Consider the following 18547-nt stretch of genomic DNA (forward strand, 5'->3'; position numbering starts at 1 on the left):
TTTAAATGGCCCCCATCTTGACAAAACCTCTCAAACATGGGACCTCGCGAGACCTTACCAACTGGTGGAAGTTTGTATGTTGCATTTTTTTTTTCATCTCAACGAGAATTTATTTTTCTTCTCTCCTATTTAAGGGAAGCTTAGATTAACAAAGGCGTCAGCCGCAGTGCAGTGATCCAAAGTGATTTAGAGTGATAAAGACCGTTTTGACTGCGCCATGTTACACCGACGCATTGCATACCTATCCAGTACAGTAGTTGTTCATGGAATATCCGTTACCATAGAAACCAAACATTTGTCCTCACCACCAAAGAGATGTTATTTCATATCACGGCTCACCACCCACACAACCCATCGGATATCATTGCTTTCTCCTCAAGTGCCACAAATTACCTGATGCCCCCCCCCCCCCCTCCTCTCTCTCTCTCTCTCTCTCTCTCTCTCTCTCTCTCTCTCCCCTCTCTCTCTCTCTCTCTCTCTCTCTCACACACACACACACACACACCCGCGCGCGCGCACCGGGTATTTAAGAGATCAAACAGATCATTAAGTCCCTAAGTAGCTCAATGGGAGTTGGTCTGTTAACAAAGTAACGTAGGTTGATTCTTGTCTACTCCGGTTTTATCTTACGTGTCCAATCAGTTGATATCGCTAGCCATAGTCCCATTGGGGTGTAGCAAGGCTATCAGAGTTAAGCTACTACTACTACTACTACTACTACTACTACTACTACTACTACTACTACTACTACTACTACTACTATTACTACCACTACTACTACTACTACTACTACTACTATACTACTACTACTACTACTACTACTACTACTTTTATTACTACCGCTACTATTACTACTTCTAATACTACTACTTACTACTACTACTACTACTACTACTACTACTACTACTACTACTACTACTACTACTAGTACTACTACTACTACTACTACTACTACTACTACTACTACTACTACTACTACTACTACTACTACTACTACTATTACAAAATTTCATAGACGAATTTGGTAACAGGCTTCTATACTGCAACTGAATCACGAAATACTTTATTTTTCATTTTGACCCATGCAAGCCGCATATTTGATGTGACGTCATAGCTCTTAATTTTATTATAACAATGACGTCATGTATATTGGTGCAGCGCCGCAAATTGATCTAGGACAAAGTGACTTGCTCAAGACCACACAGCGCAGCGGGTATTGGAACTCGGTACCTTTTGGGCACAAAGCACAGACTGTACCGCTGAGTCTCGTTGCCCCTTTTCCTGTTGATGTTCATTGTTGTTGTTGCTGTTGTTGTTGTTGTTGTTGTTGCTGTTTTTGCTGGTATTGCGGGTGGTGTTGGTGGTGTTGATATTGGTGGTGGTGGTGATGGTCTGACGTCATATCTCTTAATTTTCTTAAAACGATGACGTCATGGATGTTGGTTTCGGTAAAGCTATTGACGTCATTTTCTTATAAGAATAAAACCGATACAAGTCTGTTCAGATACCTGACGTCATTCATTCTAGTCATTAAATTTAAGGCGAATTTACGGAAACGGTTTATCATTAGCATTGTGTAGTGTCGCAAGCAACAAAGTAACCGATACTGACATCGGTTTTTAATTACTCAGGACTTTCCCTGTCTGTCTGGTCCCAAACGAAAAGTTAATTTTAAAAGAAAAAAATATTGGAGAATTCGTTGGTTTAGTTAAATGAATGGTGAAATAAAAATGAATAAATAAATAAATAAAATTCCCTTTATTCATCCCATAGGGGAAATTTGTCTCTAGGGCGGGTCTATTCCAAGGAAAGACTGGAATAACCCAGGCGTCAGTCGCAGTGCAGCGCCGCAAATTGAGCTAGGCGAGGTGACTTGCTCAAGGCCACACAGCGCCGCGGCGGGTGATCTAGCTCGGTATCTTTCGGGTACGAAGCAAATACCGTACCGCTGAGCCACGCTTCCCCATCGCAGTATTTTCGGAGAAATAAAGGCTATGTTGTCTTGTGATATGACACTACCTTTCGGATCGGAAGGTCCTGGGTTCCAGCCTCGCTCGGCGCATAGTGGAGTCCTTAGAAAAGGCTCTCTACTAGAATTCTCTCACCGTACTCAGGTATAAAATGAGTACCTGGCCGTCAACATGTTGGCTTTGTCGAAAAAAATGTGTAATCTCGTCTAACAGGCAGGGGTCATATCTCGTTCTACATGTTACGTGTTGCTGTTGGTCAGGGATCCTTTGTAAAGCGCGTTGAGCACGTTTAGTGGATATTGCGCTATATAAAATCTCAAGTTTTCTTTTAATTACGAAAGGCACTCATCTATTGTAATTAATATACTATTGTATTGTGGAAATTAACATAGTTCGAGACGAATCTTTTGAGCTACCAATTTTGATCCCTCCGGTAGGGGGGTCAAATTATGGAGATCCTCCAGGTCAAAGGTCAAATTAAGATCGAGTTTTAAGCTTCAGCAGATTATCTTAATATTCATTCATTTCAGTCATTAGGTGATAGAAATACTCTTATTTTAAGAAAAGTTAATAAGGTACTCGTATATAATATCAATCTGATAACAAAAAAATAGTTTTATAATATTTGGATTTACCAGTAATTCTGTGCTCGTTGGCGGAAATGCAATATTGGCTGTACGGAACAATGGTTAACCCCCAACTCTGCCGTACTGGGGAAACACCCATGATATTTGAAAATTTGGCCAGAAAACTCGTCCTTCAAATATCGATCGAATTAAAAGACCCTCATCTAGGCAAAAAAAAAAAAACAACTCTTAAACCTGAGACTTCGAATAGATCGATGTTTGAAGGACGATTTTTTCTGGCCGAATTTTCAAATCTGGGTTGTTTTTTTTTCCAGAGTACGGCAGACCCTATTAGATAAAAAATAGAATAGTTTTGGTTAGTTCCGACGTACCAGTAAGAATTTAATTTGACTTCCGTGATCTGAATTTAAAATTAGTTTTGAACCTACTCTGTCCTTTCCAACTGGATGTCAAATTTTCGAGATAAAACTAGTTAAAGCAGAAAAAAAATAGAGGGTGCGACAGGAATACTGCCGCACTCTGGAAAAACCCATATTTTTAAATTTGGCCAGAAAACTCGTCCTTCAAATATCGATCGATTTAAATGACCCTCATCTTGGCAAAAAAACAAAAAAAAAAACAAACAAACAAACAAACTAAAAAAAACTCTCAAACCTGGGACTTCGCGAATTTTTTTTGCCAAAATGAGGGTCATTTAAATCGATCGATATTTGAAGGACGAGTTTTCTGGCCAAATTAAAAAATAATATGGGTTTTATCCAGAGTACGGCAGAACACAGACTGGGGACAAGGATGAGATGGGAGCCTGAGACAGGAGGTATTTTATTCTTTGATCACATGATTATTGACACTCGTAGGCGAGTTGGACAGTCACGCAAAGGTCTCTAGGGAGTCACTCACAACATTCCACAACTTGCCACCTCCCTTCACCTCCCCCCCCCCCTTCCCTATTATCCATCTTCACACACAAACACAGACGTTAAACATACTCACGCACACACACACTCACACACACACACACACACACACACACACAAACTCATGGTTTGATACACATAAGGCCTAACTTAGTCCGTAAAATTGAATGGGGTAGATCTATACCGTCCCCAAGTCCAGTTTAGCTTCAAATAAAATATACTCTCGTACACATACTCTCTCTCTCTCTCTCTCTCTCTCTCTCTCTCTCTCTCACACACACACACACACACACACAGACATACACACACTCACACACATAATTTGATACACATAAGGCCTAACCCTAGCTTATTCTTCAAAATTGAATGAGGTAGATCTATACCGTGCCCAGGTCCAGTTAGCCTCAAATTATATACTCACACACGCATACTCTCACGCACACACACACACATATATACACACATGGTTTGATACACAGAAGGCCTAACTTAGCCGCAAAATTGAATGGAGTAGATCTATAACGTGCCAGTGTCCAGTTTAGCCTCAAATAAAAAACACACACACACACACACACACACACACACATGGTTTGTTACAGAGGTGGCATAAGGCCAAACTTATTCTGTAAAATTGAATGGTTTAAAGCCAGAGTCTACTTATAGTACTCTATACTGTCATACTCTGGATAAACCCATATTTGAAAATTTGGCTAGAAAACTCGTCCTTCAAATATCGACCGATTTAAATGATACTCGTCTTAGCAAAAAATTTCAAACCTGGGACTTCGCAAAGTTTAATTTCAATAATTTTAATAATTGTTCTGGTACGTGGATCTGGGTTACTACTTATTAAATAGTGACTAGATCCATTTGTATGCTGAGGTATTAATTTATCAGAAATCCAACTTCTAGGGTAAATATTTTCAGGAGAGCTCAACGCCCACGGGAGGGAGATGATTTAAACGAATAGATTTAGAGCTCAGTGGTTGCAAAATTCTTGAGTCTCCGTTTCAGTTCCTATTACTATTAATTTATTTTGAGCTTCAAGAAGATACACATTCGTTATTCATTATTTGTAAAACGAAGAGGTATGGCTGCTAAGGGAATATACAGATTCGGAAAAGTGAGTGGAGCGGGCACATATGTTGAAAATAACAACGAAATGAAATGAGTAGAAGAGTGCCAGAAGACAATAGAGAATAAAAACTTTTGTGGCATTGGGGAGCCCAACCAATGCCCCTACAGTTACGGCATCTCCGCCTGGCCACGATCGGGACCTTACTTACAATCCGACGCCATCCACCACTCCTTACCAGGCGGAGTTTTTTTTTTTTTTTTTTTTTTTTTTTTGTCCTCTATTCTTTTCTACTCACTTCATTTCTTGAATATGGTAAGTTAAAGTCTCAGACTTTATAGGTTTTACCAAAGTTTCACCAGTGCAAAGCAAGCTAAAGTCTCACACATCATCGGACCTTTCTAGTCCCACACAAATACTCAGGACTGACACCAAAAAGGAGACATTCATGTTACTTTTGAGAGAAACTTTGAAAACAACTAGAGCTTTTATACAGAGCAATATATACTACAAGTACTCAATGCGCTTTACAAAGAGTCCCTGACCAATAGCAACAAGTAACATGTAGAACGAGACATGACGCCTGTGAGGCGATATTACAAATTTTCCGACAGAGACAACGCTGTTGACGGCCAGGTACTTATTTTACACCTGAGTACGGTGAGAGAATATGAGTAAAGAGTCTTTTCCAATGATTATTTTTGAAGCATCGAGTATCGCAGTAATTAAAAGTCTATGATAGACAATATTTCTCCTTATTTACCCATTCAATAAATGATCGCTATCAAAGTGCCTTGTTGATTAAGTTGCTGTTGTAAGGCCACATCGACACTGATCATTAATTGAGTGAGTGACTAATGAGACATTGGCACACATTGTCTATCATAGACAACAATAAACAACAAACCAACGAAACAAATATAGCCAAACATATTCTCCAATGTACTTTATTTCATAATGATAATGTTGATAATGAAAGTATTTCCATTGAATTTGTTTCTCATCCAAAAATAATCCATCTACTTTTATTGTGATTATGGCTTAAAACAAATAATTTTCACCACTCTTGTGCATTCTTTCAATGACAATCGATCAACTTTCTATTAAAACAAAACTCCAAAACGAATCAAAATTAAGACAAGATCGTCCACGCATCTCATCCACGCAACTTCCTGATCAGCCATTTTGAAACAAACAGGCACCAATATTTTTTACTTTCACAAATAAAGATTTCAATAATATTTTTACAATCATCCAGTTCCTTTCTTTCTAGTTATAATTTCCTCAATTATTTATCCGTGGTTTGAGCCACAGACCTATCCGTTTTCATCAAGGGAGCTGTTATAGCGATGCAATTCTTTCCTGGAGCTTCTTCGAAGCTTGAGTCGCATTGTTTGTTCGTTCTCCTTTCGTGAAACTCCGTTATATCTGATGGTAGGTTTTAGTAATACCGAACCCCGCTTTAATGAGTGTTAAAGAAATTCATTCAAAGCAATGCCGTGCTCTGGAAAAACACATTTTAAAAAATTTGGCCAGAAAACTATCGATAGATTTAAATGACCCTCATTTTGGCAACACCTCAAAACCGATGGATATTTGAAGGATGAGTTTTCTGGTCAAATTTTCAAATAAGTGTCTTTCCAGAGTGCAGCAGTTAACTGGTTAAATACGTTTTTTTTTCTTTGGCTAAGTCCACACTGCGAGCGAAGCGGGTGGGACGGAATGGAGCAAGAATATCTTTTAACAAAACAAATATAAAGAGGTGAAGGCAAATCAGCAGCGAAGCAAATCGAAGCGAGAGATTTAATCGTCTCTCTTCGCTCGCATCGCTCGACGCACATATTGTCTCCAATTTACACAGCAGAATCCGAAAGAAATGATTACACATTAAGCATGGATTGCTTTGAATCGCTCGATTTCCATCGCTCTAGGTGAAGCCACATAAGTAAATCGCTTCGCTCGCAGTGTGGTCTTAGCCTTAGAATAGGGATATCTCGGACTGATCGCTCCCAAGCAGCGAAATTCGTGTCTAGCCTTGGTTGAAATCAGAATGAATTGTTTTCACCAAGAAAATAACAACAACGAGACGCATCGCGGTCAGTGTACTTTTCATAAAAATCCCCGGGTTAAAGTTATGAATAGATAATTATCATGAAGATGTGAAGGAAATAGGGAAGAAAATTCGTGACATCACAAATTCTATTTTTCTGGTTCCGGAATCCTTGGATGTGTAAATGAATGAAACCAGTCCTTCGGAGGAAAATAATGAATATGTTACACATTAAATCATAAGGTAGCATAACTATTTTAGTAGCAGGAAGTATAGGCAGATTCCTAAGATCACAGGACGCAACAGAGCGAGGATGGGTCATCTTCATCGATGACCAGCATATACTACTTAGACTAGAATTACAATGCCATTACTCTGAAACCAGAAGATCAGTTATACAACGTATGTATCCAGTCATCTGGAAGATTGACTTTACACTTCCAATGACACTGGAACCAGTTTTATGATATCACACTTTTCTTCCCTGCCGGATTCAATCGCCAAACGGCACGCTATTCAACCATTCGCCAGCATCAAGATAAAAAAAGGGTATTTCGCTTATAGTTACTGATTTTATTTTCGGAAATAAATGTTTGTCTGAGCGGATTTCAGAGTGTTTCATGACTCCCATATTTTGATTGGTCAAAAATCTCATAATTATTACCCTGGCATGATAAATATTGGAATCAGTGTTCACCATTTGTTTGGATTTAAACTTTCTGACAACATATATATAATAAATATATAGATATCTAATCAAATTATATGAAGAATCTACAATCTGCTCTAGAGTTTCATAAACATGACGACGACGCTGATGATGATGATGATGATGTTGATGATGATGATGATGATGATGGTGATAATGATGATGATGATGATAATAATGGTGATGATGATAATGGTGATGATAATAATAATAATAATAATAATAATAATAATAATAATAATAATAATAATAATAATAATAATTATAATCATAATAATAATAATAATAATAATAATAATAATAATAATGAATATAATAATAATAAATAATAATAATAATATATAATAATAATAATAATTAATAATAATAATAATATAATAATAATAATAATAATAATAATAATAATATAATAATAATAATATAATAATAATAATAATAAATAATAATAATAATAATAATAATAATTAATAAAAATAATAATAATAATTATGATAAATAATTAATAATAATATATAATATAATAATAATATAATAATAATAATAATAATAATAATAATAATAATAATAATAATAATAATAATAATAATAATAATACATTCTATTCTGATGCTGATTTCTTCAATTAAATTGACACAATCTTTATCACCATCACCCAAAGAATAAAGGTCATTGATAGGTCCTTAAAATTGTTAGTAGTCTTATTGCACAATCATCAATAATAAATCAATAAAATCAACACTCATTCTTGACCCACATACTCCTAATCCTGTCAACTGTGTCCAACCATACAAATAGAGAACAAAAGGGTGATGTCAAAATATTGAGATACAAGTCCCATATTATGTGTGGGCCTCTCTGATTTGTTTTTTGGTCACTACTCATGGGGCTGAATTAATTAGCAAACGCATTCATTCAATATCTGAATTTTAGCTTTTCTCAGGATAAGAAACAAAAATATTCTTCCTCAATGGAATCTTTAACAATCAGAATACCATACGTTTGGATATGAGCTCAAGAGAAAACAATAGTATGACGTCAAAATACTGGTTCCAATCTCATTGGAAGTGTGAAAACAGTCCTCCCGTAGGACTGGGTACATACCTTGAGCAACTAATCTTCTGGTTTCAGAGTGATGGTATCTTATTTTCTAGCCTAAAGAGATGCTAGTCGTCAATTAAGCTCATCCATCCTCACTCTTTTACGCTCGGTCATATCAAAAACCTGCCTAAACAACCTATTACTAAAATTATGGCTTTGCAAACCTTATGATTCAATATGTAACTTATCCATTGTTATCTTCCGATGGACTGGTTGGCTACACACTTTCGATGAGTTTAGAACCGGAAGAGAAGAACGTGTGACGTCACGACTTCACTGCCCTGTTTTCTGTATCTAAATTGGGACGATCTGTATCGTTTTCTCATGTCCTCGAGTCCTTGGTCACATTGCAAAATGTGCTCATAATGACCCTCATCTAAAAATATAAGTAGTCCTTCAGAGCCAATTGGCCCATGGAGCCGGAGTTTATCCCGTTTTCTATAGCGCGAAACGGACAATATCAACTGCTTGCTATCCTTTGGACAGGACGCTAGTCTATCGCAAAGTACTTTCCGCCAATTCTAACAAACTCAGCTACTCATTCACTACTGGGTGGATAAGGGAGGGGGGGGGGTCAGAAAAAATCTCGACTGCACCCGTGATAGATCATGAACACTTTGCATATGAATCGAGTGCTCTACCAACTGAGCTTTTGGGACTCCCATCTAAAAATATGCTCATCGTTCTTTCTTTTTTATTTTAATTGGAAGCATAAGTCGTGATGCCACACATTCCTCTCTTCTGGTTCCAAGGAAGGAATTCTCTGTTTATGAAAGTTGTAAACATAAATATGGGTCAAGCTGAACAAAATGAATAGATATTTGTGATCTTGGCTATTTCGAAAACTGTGAACACTTTTTTTTTTATCAAATAGACCATTCTGAGTACCCTTTTCAATGTGACCAATCACTAGAGCACATGGAACATTTTGCAGAACTCATTTAATATCCATGAGGTCAATTGAGAGTCACATGATCAACCTGAGGCCACAGAATTTTCACATGCAAACACAAAAGCCCTGTCGCCCTTAATATAAATCGTCCCAAGTAATATAGCCCTTGCCTCCCTTTTTTCATCTTAAACTCAAACACTAAAATGATTATTTCTCAGTCTGACATTAATAATTATGTAAATGTGATTATTGACATGGATATTCATAAAATATGTGTGTATTCGTCATTAGAATTCCAATGTTGTAATCAAGATATTCAAAATGACACCAAAAATAATTTGTGATCACTTACTAAAGTGTTTGGTTACAGGACGAAGTGCACTCTACTTTGGACATGTTATAATGATAATATATTTTATGGCATTGTTATACTTTACACTCACAGACACACACGCACACGCACACACACACAAACAGGGTGCATTCGCATTCAACTCTCGAACACAGTTTCATCATATATTTTTTTATGTCCATTTCAATATCATTGTCAAATTGTAAGCAACCAAATTGATAGGATTTAACTGACCGCAGACCATTTGATTAGCTGACAAAAGACATTTATTTCTTCAAGTTCGATATCGTGGATATTTTGAAAGGACGTATGCACTTCACAATAGGGATAGCATTGTTATTTAAGCATTCACGTTTACCGCGGAGACAGGAATTCTGGCTCCAAAAAGTTATTGATGACACCAAACAAGACACTCTGTGACACTTTTTCTCTTTGATGCTTGACCGACGTGCACTTATTTGCAGATCTGATAATCCAATTAATTATGGGCTCGTTGTTGTAATGGAAATCTTTAAAAATGAGGCAAAATATTGCCCATTACAACAATGTTAAACTAGGCCCATAAGCGGGTTTGGATGTCAGACCTGCAGATATCTACACATCTTGCTTGACACATTTCACAAGTGTGTCAATAACGTTATCAGTAACTGCAGAACCCACCGACAAAACGCATTTTCTTTTTCTTTTTCAGCCAGAAAAATAAAACAAAGAAACTTTCTCTCTTTATTAATCAAACGTTTCAAAAAACAGCTAAAACCGACACTTCAAATATCTATCGGGCTGGGAGTCGATTCAATTGAAGAAAAATATTTTATGGCCAAATTGAAAAAAGAATGTGTTTGCCAGATTTCGATCCAAAAAATAAACAACAAACCAACAAATAACTAATCTATTTGTTACAAGAGTGAATACGTTATGTAAAATAATTCCGCTCTTGAAAGGAAATAAAATAGCTTTACCAAATATTTAAAACATTGAATATAATCAGTGGCATGTACATCTAATCCCCAGATTCTTTGCCGATTGCCAGAAATCATGCCATTGTGTGTTTCTGTCTGAATCAGACACATATTACAATCTGGTAATCATTCGGATTTGTTTCGGCCAAAGTTTTATTCTGACAGATATATTGATAAATTCCGACATTTTGTTTTATATGAAGACTTGTAGCTCTTCATCATTTTGAGGTAAATAAGTCAAAAATGGCGGATGTGGTTTTCACTCTCCATGGATGTAGTTTTTGTTTAGCATCTCAACGGATTGTCTGTGCCAAGTTGGTCTGTACCATCACTAAAATGTCTATAGATGTAGTAGTAATAGTAGGAGTGGCAGTAGTAGTAGTAGTAATAATGATAGTAGTAGTAATAATGATAGTAGTAGTAGTAGTAGTAGTAATAGTAGTAGTAGTAGTAGTAGTAGTAGTAGTAGTAGTAGTAGTAGTACTAGTAGTAGTAGTAATAGTAGTAGAGATATAAATTGTAGTACAATAGTAATAATTATAATATTAACAATAATGATGATAATCATGATGATGATATTATTATCATTATCATCATCATTATGATCACCAACATCATCGTCTTTATCATCATCATCATCATCATCATCATCATCATCATCATCATCGCCATCATCATCATCATCATCATCATCGCCACCATTATCATCATCATCATCACCATCATCATCATCATCATCATCATCATCATCATCATCATCATCATCGCCATCATTATTGTAATTAAATCTCTGTCCAATCTTTAAGACACTACTATACTCGTAGACACGCCTTCCATTTGAAAGATCAAAGCACTGCCACATACAGGCATATGTTGACGATAAACAAAACATGTATAGTGTTCTTGTATGAAAATCCTTCATTGTTAATCATCATCGTTTCCATCACAGTTTTATCAAATGAGTACAAAAATGAAATTCTCGTTATTTAAGATCAACTCTTTTCCAACATGTCACATCTCGTGCTGCCGATTGATTTTCAATTTGGGCATGTCGTTAATTATCCAAGGAATTAGTCCTCATAGGCGTAGGCGTTAGTATGTACAGATAATATAATAAAGATGGTCCCTGTATATCGGGAACGATTACCACGCTAGGTGCGATAACTTCTAATCCGAATGAAAAGTTCAAAGATTTTCAATGTACATTTTGAGGGGGTCGTCGTTCAAAGATGAACTCATTGTAATGTTGCCATTTTGCCTCCTCCGTGTCCAGTCCCGGTTTGACCTCCCCGGCACTGTTGGTCCCCGAACCGCAACTAGCGACAAGTATAAACCCCTCCTCCTGTAACATATCAAAGGCCTGCTCTAGGAAGGAATGCTTGAGAAAAAATCGGCTGGTGTATCGGTCATTCTCGCCCCTGTCAGGATCTCGGCTCTCGTTGAGCGTGTCCTTGAAGACCTCCCGGCAAAGAGACACTTTGCCACACACGATGATGCGGCTCAGTTTCCGGAATTTGACATCGGCAAGGCCGTCACGCCCGAAAGCGAACGTCCCTCTGTACCCGAGAGTGATCATCCCGAAGACTTTTCCCTCGGTGGACGGTGATGTTGATCGACTGATGGACGGGCCATCCCTGGAGTTGTTGCTGTTGGAGATGGGGCTAGTGGAGGTGGTGGAGGTGATTGGTATTGAAGCTGCCGCCGCGTTGTTCGGGGTTTTGTGGGGGATCGGCGTGAGGTGTTGCTTGACCGTCGAGATGGACATGGCGCTGAAGTCAGAGGGGTCAAAAGGTAAATTAAAGACGGGCTTGGTCGGGGGAAAAGTGTCGATGATTTTGACCATTTGAGGGAGTTGAAAATATTCGGCCTCTTGCCGCAGACGGCTCATTTCGAAGAAGTTCTCCGGAAGAATCAATTTGGAATTTCTTAGGAAGTCCAGGATGTATCTGTGGAGCAAGGAGATAAAACCGGTGTGAATTCCTACAAAAACACTGAATATCAAATAGAGGTATTACATATATCTGATGATGACGTCATAATGACGTCATCATCAGAGTATGACCAGAGAGCTTTCATAATTCATAGATTGGCCACAGTTGATGAAAGATAGTTCAATCTTGGTATCATTTGAGTGAAAAGTTGTGTGTGTGTGTGTGTGTGTGTGTGTGTGAGGTCGAGAAAAAAACAGATAATTTACCTCTCCCCATTACACACACACAAACACACAAACACACACACACACACACACGCACACACACACTATAAAATTAACAAAAAATTAGGAGACAACAGGACAAGAAAATCTGGATGTTCGAGATTATTTTGAGGAGTATAGAAGGTCTGTGGTTTGATCGCCATTGAAGGAGAATCATTTGTTTTCTCATATTTTTCTATCAGCTTTGTCTAGCACTGAATCACACAGACAAACCTTATCACACGTTTATCTTGCATCGCTACCCTCTCCTTGATTATTCATATCTTTAATTGAAACCCATGAAAAAAAACAGCATCAGCACGTGTAGTTGCTCTAAACCCCCCCCCCCCCCCTGCCCTCCAAGTAATTCTACGTTGCCATATGTCTGCCCCTGAGACACAAGGACACCGAGAGTGTCCATTTGTCCATTCTAGTTTGCATTGCGGCGGACGATATAACACTTGGCCAGTACTCGACTCCACTCGATACTGGATGACAACACTCGGCTTGACGGGATCGGCAAATTCCCATCTCGCCAATAAGACTTGACGAGTACTCGACTTCACCCAATTGTTTCCATCAATCAATTCGATTTTGTGTGGCCTCAGGCTGGCGGGTTAGAGAGAGAGAGAGAGAGAAAGAGAGAGAGAGAGAGAGAGAGAGAGAGAGATATAGAGAGAGAGAGGAAATGCAGAAGGTGAAAAAAAATTGAGAGATAGATAGATAGATAGATGGATGGATAGGTAGATAGATAGATAGATAGATAGATAGATTGATTGATTGATTGATTGATTGATTGATAACAAGATCGATAGAAATATAGATAGATAGATAGATAGATAGATAGATAGATAGATAGATAGATAGATAGATAGATAGATAGGTAGATAGATAGATAGATAGGTAGATGGATAGATAGAGAGAGAGAGAGAGAGAGAGAGAGAGAGAGAGAGAGAGAGAGAAAAGGATGGTCAAAGTTGGAAGAGAGACAAAGAGATAGAGTTGAGAGAGAAGGAAAGGGAGATGCACACTCATACAAACACATTCACATACATGCAAGCCACAGTCTTATATAGAAATAGAAGAAAGAGATATTGCTTTTACGTGTGTGCGTGTGCGTTTGCATATATATATATATATATATATATATATATATATATATATATATATATATATATATATATATAATATATATATATGTGTGTGTGTGTGTGTGTGTGTGTGTGTGTAATGAAAACCAGTTAAATGCTTTTCATGTTTTAAGCTTCTTTGATTCCCAATAAAATGGCTTCTGACGGAAATGGGTAACATCAACTGTAACCAATCACCTTTAGTTAAAGAAGTGGGACAATCAGTAGTATGATGATGATATAATTTAAAAGTACTGTACATAATAATATCTGGATATGTAGATCGATAGTGAACTGTCTGATGTGGATTTGAGATTAACATACTGAGACACAGTATTATTGATACAGGTACTTACAATTCAGACGCCACCAAAAAAATCACAATCACTGTTTCCGTGAGCAACAACGACAACAACAACAAAACACAACAACAACAACAACAATACTAATACAACCAAAACCACCACCAACTTCACGATCACAACCCCCACTGCGAACAATAACAACAGCAGCACTACCACCACCATTACCAACAATAACAACAACAACAACACACCACCAACACCACCACCATCACCACCAATGCGAACAACAACAGCAGCACCACCATCATCTCCAATGACATCAACATCACCAACACCACCAGCAACACCATCACCACGTACAACAACAACCTACAACACCACCACCACCACCACAACGAACAACAACAACGACAACAGCAACGACAGCAACCAACAACACCGCCAACACCACCAACAACAACACCACCAACAACAACAACAACCAACAATACCGCCAACACCCCATCATCACCACCACAACCATCCATGCAACAACAATAACAATCAATAAAACAAAACAAAACAACAACACCAATACCAACACTACCACAACGGTCACATAACACCACTGGGAACAACTACAGCAGCACTACCATCACCACCACCACCAACATCAACACCAGTCTGTGCTTTGTACCCAAGAGGTACCGAGTTCAAATACCGGCTGCGATGTGTGTGGCCTTGAGCAAGACACTGTTTCCTAGCTCAATTTGGACGCTGCACTGCGGCTGACGCGTGGATTACTCCAGAGACAAATATCCCTTATGGGATTAATAAAGGGAATTTCTCTTCTTTTTTTTTTTACTTCCAGTACCACCACGACCTACTACATGTTAAGTGTTGCTGCTGGCTCGGGATCCTTTAAAGCACTTTGAGCACGTTTAGCGGACATTCGATATGTATACAATTGCTGAAGATAGTTACCACAACCTTTAATACTATCACCAACCACATGTCATACAGATAACTTACCGAAACAAGACACCATCTCTGTCAATAAAATATCTGTTTGCAGAATCTTTGGGTGCTTTGGCCCTTCCCACGCTGGAAAACAGTTTGCCCAAGTAACAGTCCGGGTCACGTCTCAGGGTTCCAAGGGACGTGCTGTAGTGGACCCCGCCCACATTGAGTTCCACCACGCATTGGGGGTCCTCCATGTTGATGGACACGCCCACTACCTGATAAGCGGAGTCACGCGTATACGAACCTGAGAAGGACAAACACATAGGAAAGTTTTCGATTACTGAAAATGTCATGGATCTGATCTATTTATAGCATTTAACGCATTGTGCGGCTATGTGGTCTTATGGTATGACACTCGCCTTCGGATCGGAAGGTCCTAGGTTCGAGCCTCGCTCGCGCATAATTGAGTCCTTGGAAAAGGCTCTTTACTCACATTCTCTCAAAGTGATCAAGTGTAAAATAAGTACCTGGTCGTTAACAGTGTTGTCTTTGTCGAAAAAAAGGTATAATCGCCTAACAGGCGTCATGTCTCCTTCTACATGTTACGTGTTGCTGTTTGTCAGGAACACTTTGTAAATTGCTTTGAGCACGTTTAGTGGATATTGCGCTCAAGTTTTATTATTTCCGGCTGCCTACAAGAAAATGGGTTAGTATGATTCATCGTCTGTAAAGTCTCACCTCAAACTTGCTGTGGTTGATATTTTTGTCTTTGAGATTTGTAAAGAAATTGCGGATATACCTACCTACATGTTAGGAGAAAACAAGCAAGATGATGTGATTCTAAATTCACATATTCAGAAAAATGAGTGGAGCCGGCAGTTATGTTGATAATAACAAGAGATTGAGTGCGTAGGAAAGTGTCAGAAGACAACAGAGAATAAACGTTTCGTGGCGGTGATGGGGGTTTGAACCCGCGACCTTACTGGTACGACAACTCCGCCTGGCCGGGGAGAGCGTGACTCTACTGTGTGAGCTATCCACGATCCCAGAAAAGATCGTCTCTAACCCTAGTCATTATTAGAGCCCTCTCTTCCCGACTACTTGATATCGCGGGTCCAACACACACAACCCCCGCGAAGTTAGTTGGCCAGCAATTTTGGCCAGAAAACTCGTCCTTCAAATTCTAATATCGATCGACTTAAATAACCCTCATTCTGGCAAAAACTCACAAAACCTGGGACCTCAGGACGAGATTTCTTGCCCAACTTTTAAAAAATGCGTGGTCTTTGCCTCGTACCCAAAAGATACCAAGTTCGACTACCCGTTTCGCTGTGTGGCCTTGAGCAAGTCACCTCGTCCTAGCTCACTTTGCGGCGCTGCACTGCGGCTGACACCTGGGGTATTACAGTCTCCCCTTGGAATAGACCCTAAAGACAAATTACCCCTTGATGATGAATAAAGAGAATTTTATTATTTATTTATTATATATTTTTTTCAGATTACTGAATTATCTGGTAAAACAGTCAAGTGCACTTGTCATCCAATATTGTATAACCCAATACCACAAACACCGATAAACAAGATCTCTATCACCCTCCACCCCTTACCAACCCCATCCCCCCCCCCCCCTCCATCCCTTATCCCACCAATCCAATTAAGTGAGTACATTTTCCAAAGAAGACTAATTGAAGTCAGCCGCTTGTGATAGTGATTGACATCGCCGGTAACGAAATAGAACTCCACAACCCCACCCCCTTCCCTCCTCTCCACCCCCCCCCCCCCCCCCCCCCCCCCCCCCACCCCAAATACGTCGTACCCACTAACCTAAATTCTAAACCGTCTCACCACCACAAAGATAACAAGTCCTCCATTCAAATACCCTCCTGTCTGTTTTCTGTGTTTGTTCAATTATTCTACCCGACTATCAGTCCCCCCCCCCCCCCCCCCCCCTTTCCACCCTCAAGAAAAAAAAAAAAAAAATACCCCGAACCAACCAACCAACCAACCCTCCCTCTCCTTTTTAAAGACAAAGTAAATAAAACCCATCGCCTCAAAACGGTATTATGTCGTGACGGTATAAGTGTTTGTGTGTGGGTGTGTGTGTGTATGCGTGTGTATGTGTGTGTGTGTGTGTGTGTGTGTGTGTGTGTGCAATGAAACCAGTTTGATGCTTCATGAAGCTCCTTTGATTCCCAATAAAATGACTTCTGACGGAAATGGGTCACATCCATTGTAACCAATCACCTTTATTAAAAGAAGGGGGACAATCCGTAGTATAATGGTGATAGAATTTAAAGGTATATATAATATAGTAATATCTGGATATGTATAGTGAACTGTCTGATGTGAATTTGAGATATATACTGAGACACAGTATTATTGATACTGGTACTTACAAAGTAAGACCGTAGCCATCGTTAACTTATATCCTGACACTGACCAAAAAAGGACGTTAAAAGACAAGTCTTTGGCCACAAAAGAAAACAAATCGTGAGTTGTATTCAATAGGTCAACCAATGGAATCCATTGTTTCCTTGATCACAACTAACGACAACTCACAAGACGGTGCACATACTTAACAAATGACGTCAACTATAAGTCCAGGGTGGTTCTGGTGTCAGGCTATAAATTAACGATGGCTACGGTCAGACAGCAGCCATCGTTAACTTATATAGCCTGACGCTAGGAACTACACGGACTTAATTATATTTTCACGTCATTTTTTAAGTTTGTGCAGCGCCAAGTGAGTTGTCGTTAGTTGTGGTCCAAGAAACAAGAGATCCCATTGGTTGAACTATTAAATACTATTAAAAACGGGTTGTTTTCTTTTGTGACCAAAGACTTGTCTTTTGGCGTCATTTTTTGGTCAGCGTCAGCGTTAAGTTATAGCCTGACACTGAAACCCAAAAAGACTGGCATTTTGACGTCATTATTGGGTTTTTGCACCGCCTAGTGAGTTGTCGTTAGTAGTGCTCATGGAAACAAGTGGTTGAACTATTGAATGCAACTCACGATTTGTTTTCTTTTGTGACCAAAGACTGGCATTTTGACGTCATTTTTTTGGTCAGTGTCAGGCTAAAAGTAAACGATGGCTATGGTCAGACGACACCAACAAAATTACAATCACCGTTTCCGTGGGCATAAAAAAAACGACGACATTGAATTCATAGCCACATAAGGAACTTGCGCCAAGTTTTTATTTTAAAAATGTTTTATTGAGAAGGGGGAAAAAAGTAAATTATTAAGGGACCAATGAAAAAAATGTCAAATCTCTGAACATTTTTAGCAATTAACTGCCGTATACTGGAAAGACACGTATTTAAAAAATTGGCCAGAAAACTTGTCCTTCGAATATCGATCGATTTAT

The 18547-nt window shown here is 38.7% G+C and overlaps 1 protein-coding gene across 2 annotated transcripts in view; it reads right to left on the reverse strand.

Moving 5' to 3' along the window:
* Nucleotides 1-7909: 7909 nt before the first annotated feature.
* LOC144970597 (BTB/POZ domain-containing protein KCTD12-like) overlaps nucleotides 7910-18547 on the reverse strand; it is a 139890-nt gene continuing 129252 nt past the window's right edge. For both annotated transcript variants that reach the window (XM_078910385.1, XM_078910386.1), the window contains 2 exons: nucleotides 15250-15484; nucleotides 7910-12555 (listed from right to left, as the gene is read on the reverse strand). In XM_078910385.1, the coding sequence (XP_078766511.1) occupies nucleotides 11805-12555; nucleotides 15250-15484 (986 nt within the window). In that variant the 3' untranslated portion in view covers nucleotides 7910-11804. The remainder of the gene's footprint in view (nucleotides 12556-15249; nucleotides 15485-18547) is intronic.

This window comes from Berghia stephanieae, chromosome 4, assembly GCF_034508935.2.
Source record: "Berghia stephanieae isolate SIO BIC M18660-M18661 chromosome 4, UCSD_Bste_1.3, whole genome shotgun sequence".
NCBI classification, from domain to species: Eukaryota; Metazoa; Mollusca; class Gastropoda; order Nudibranchia; family Aeolidiidae; genus Berghia; species Berghia stephanieae.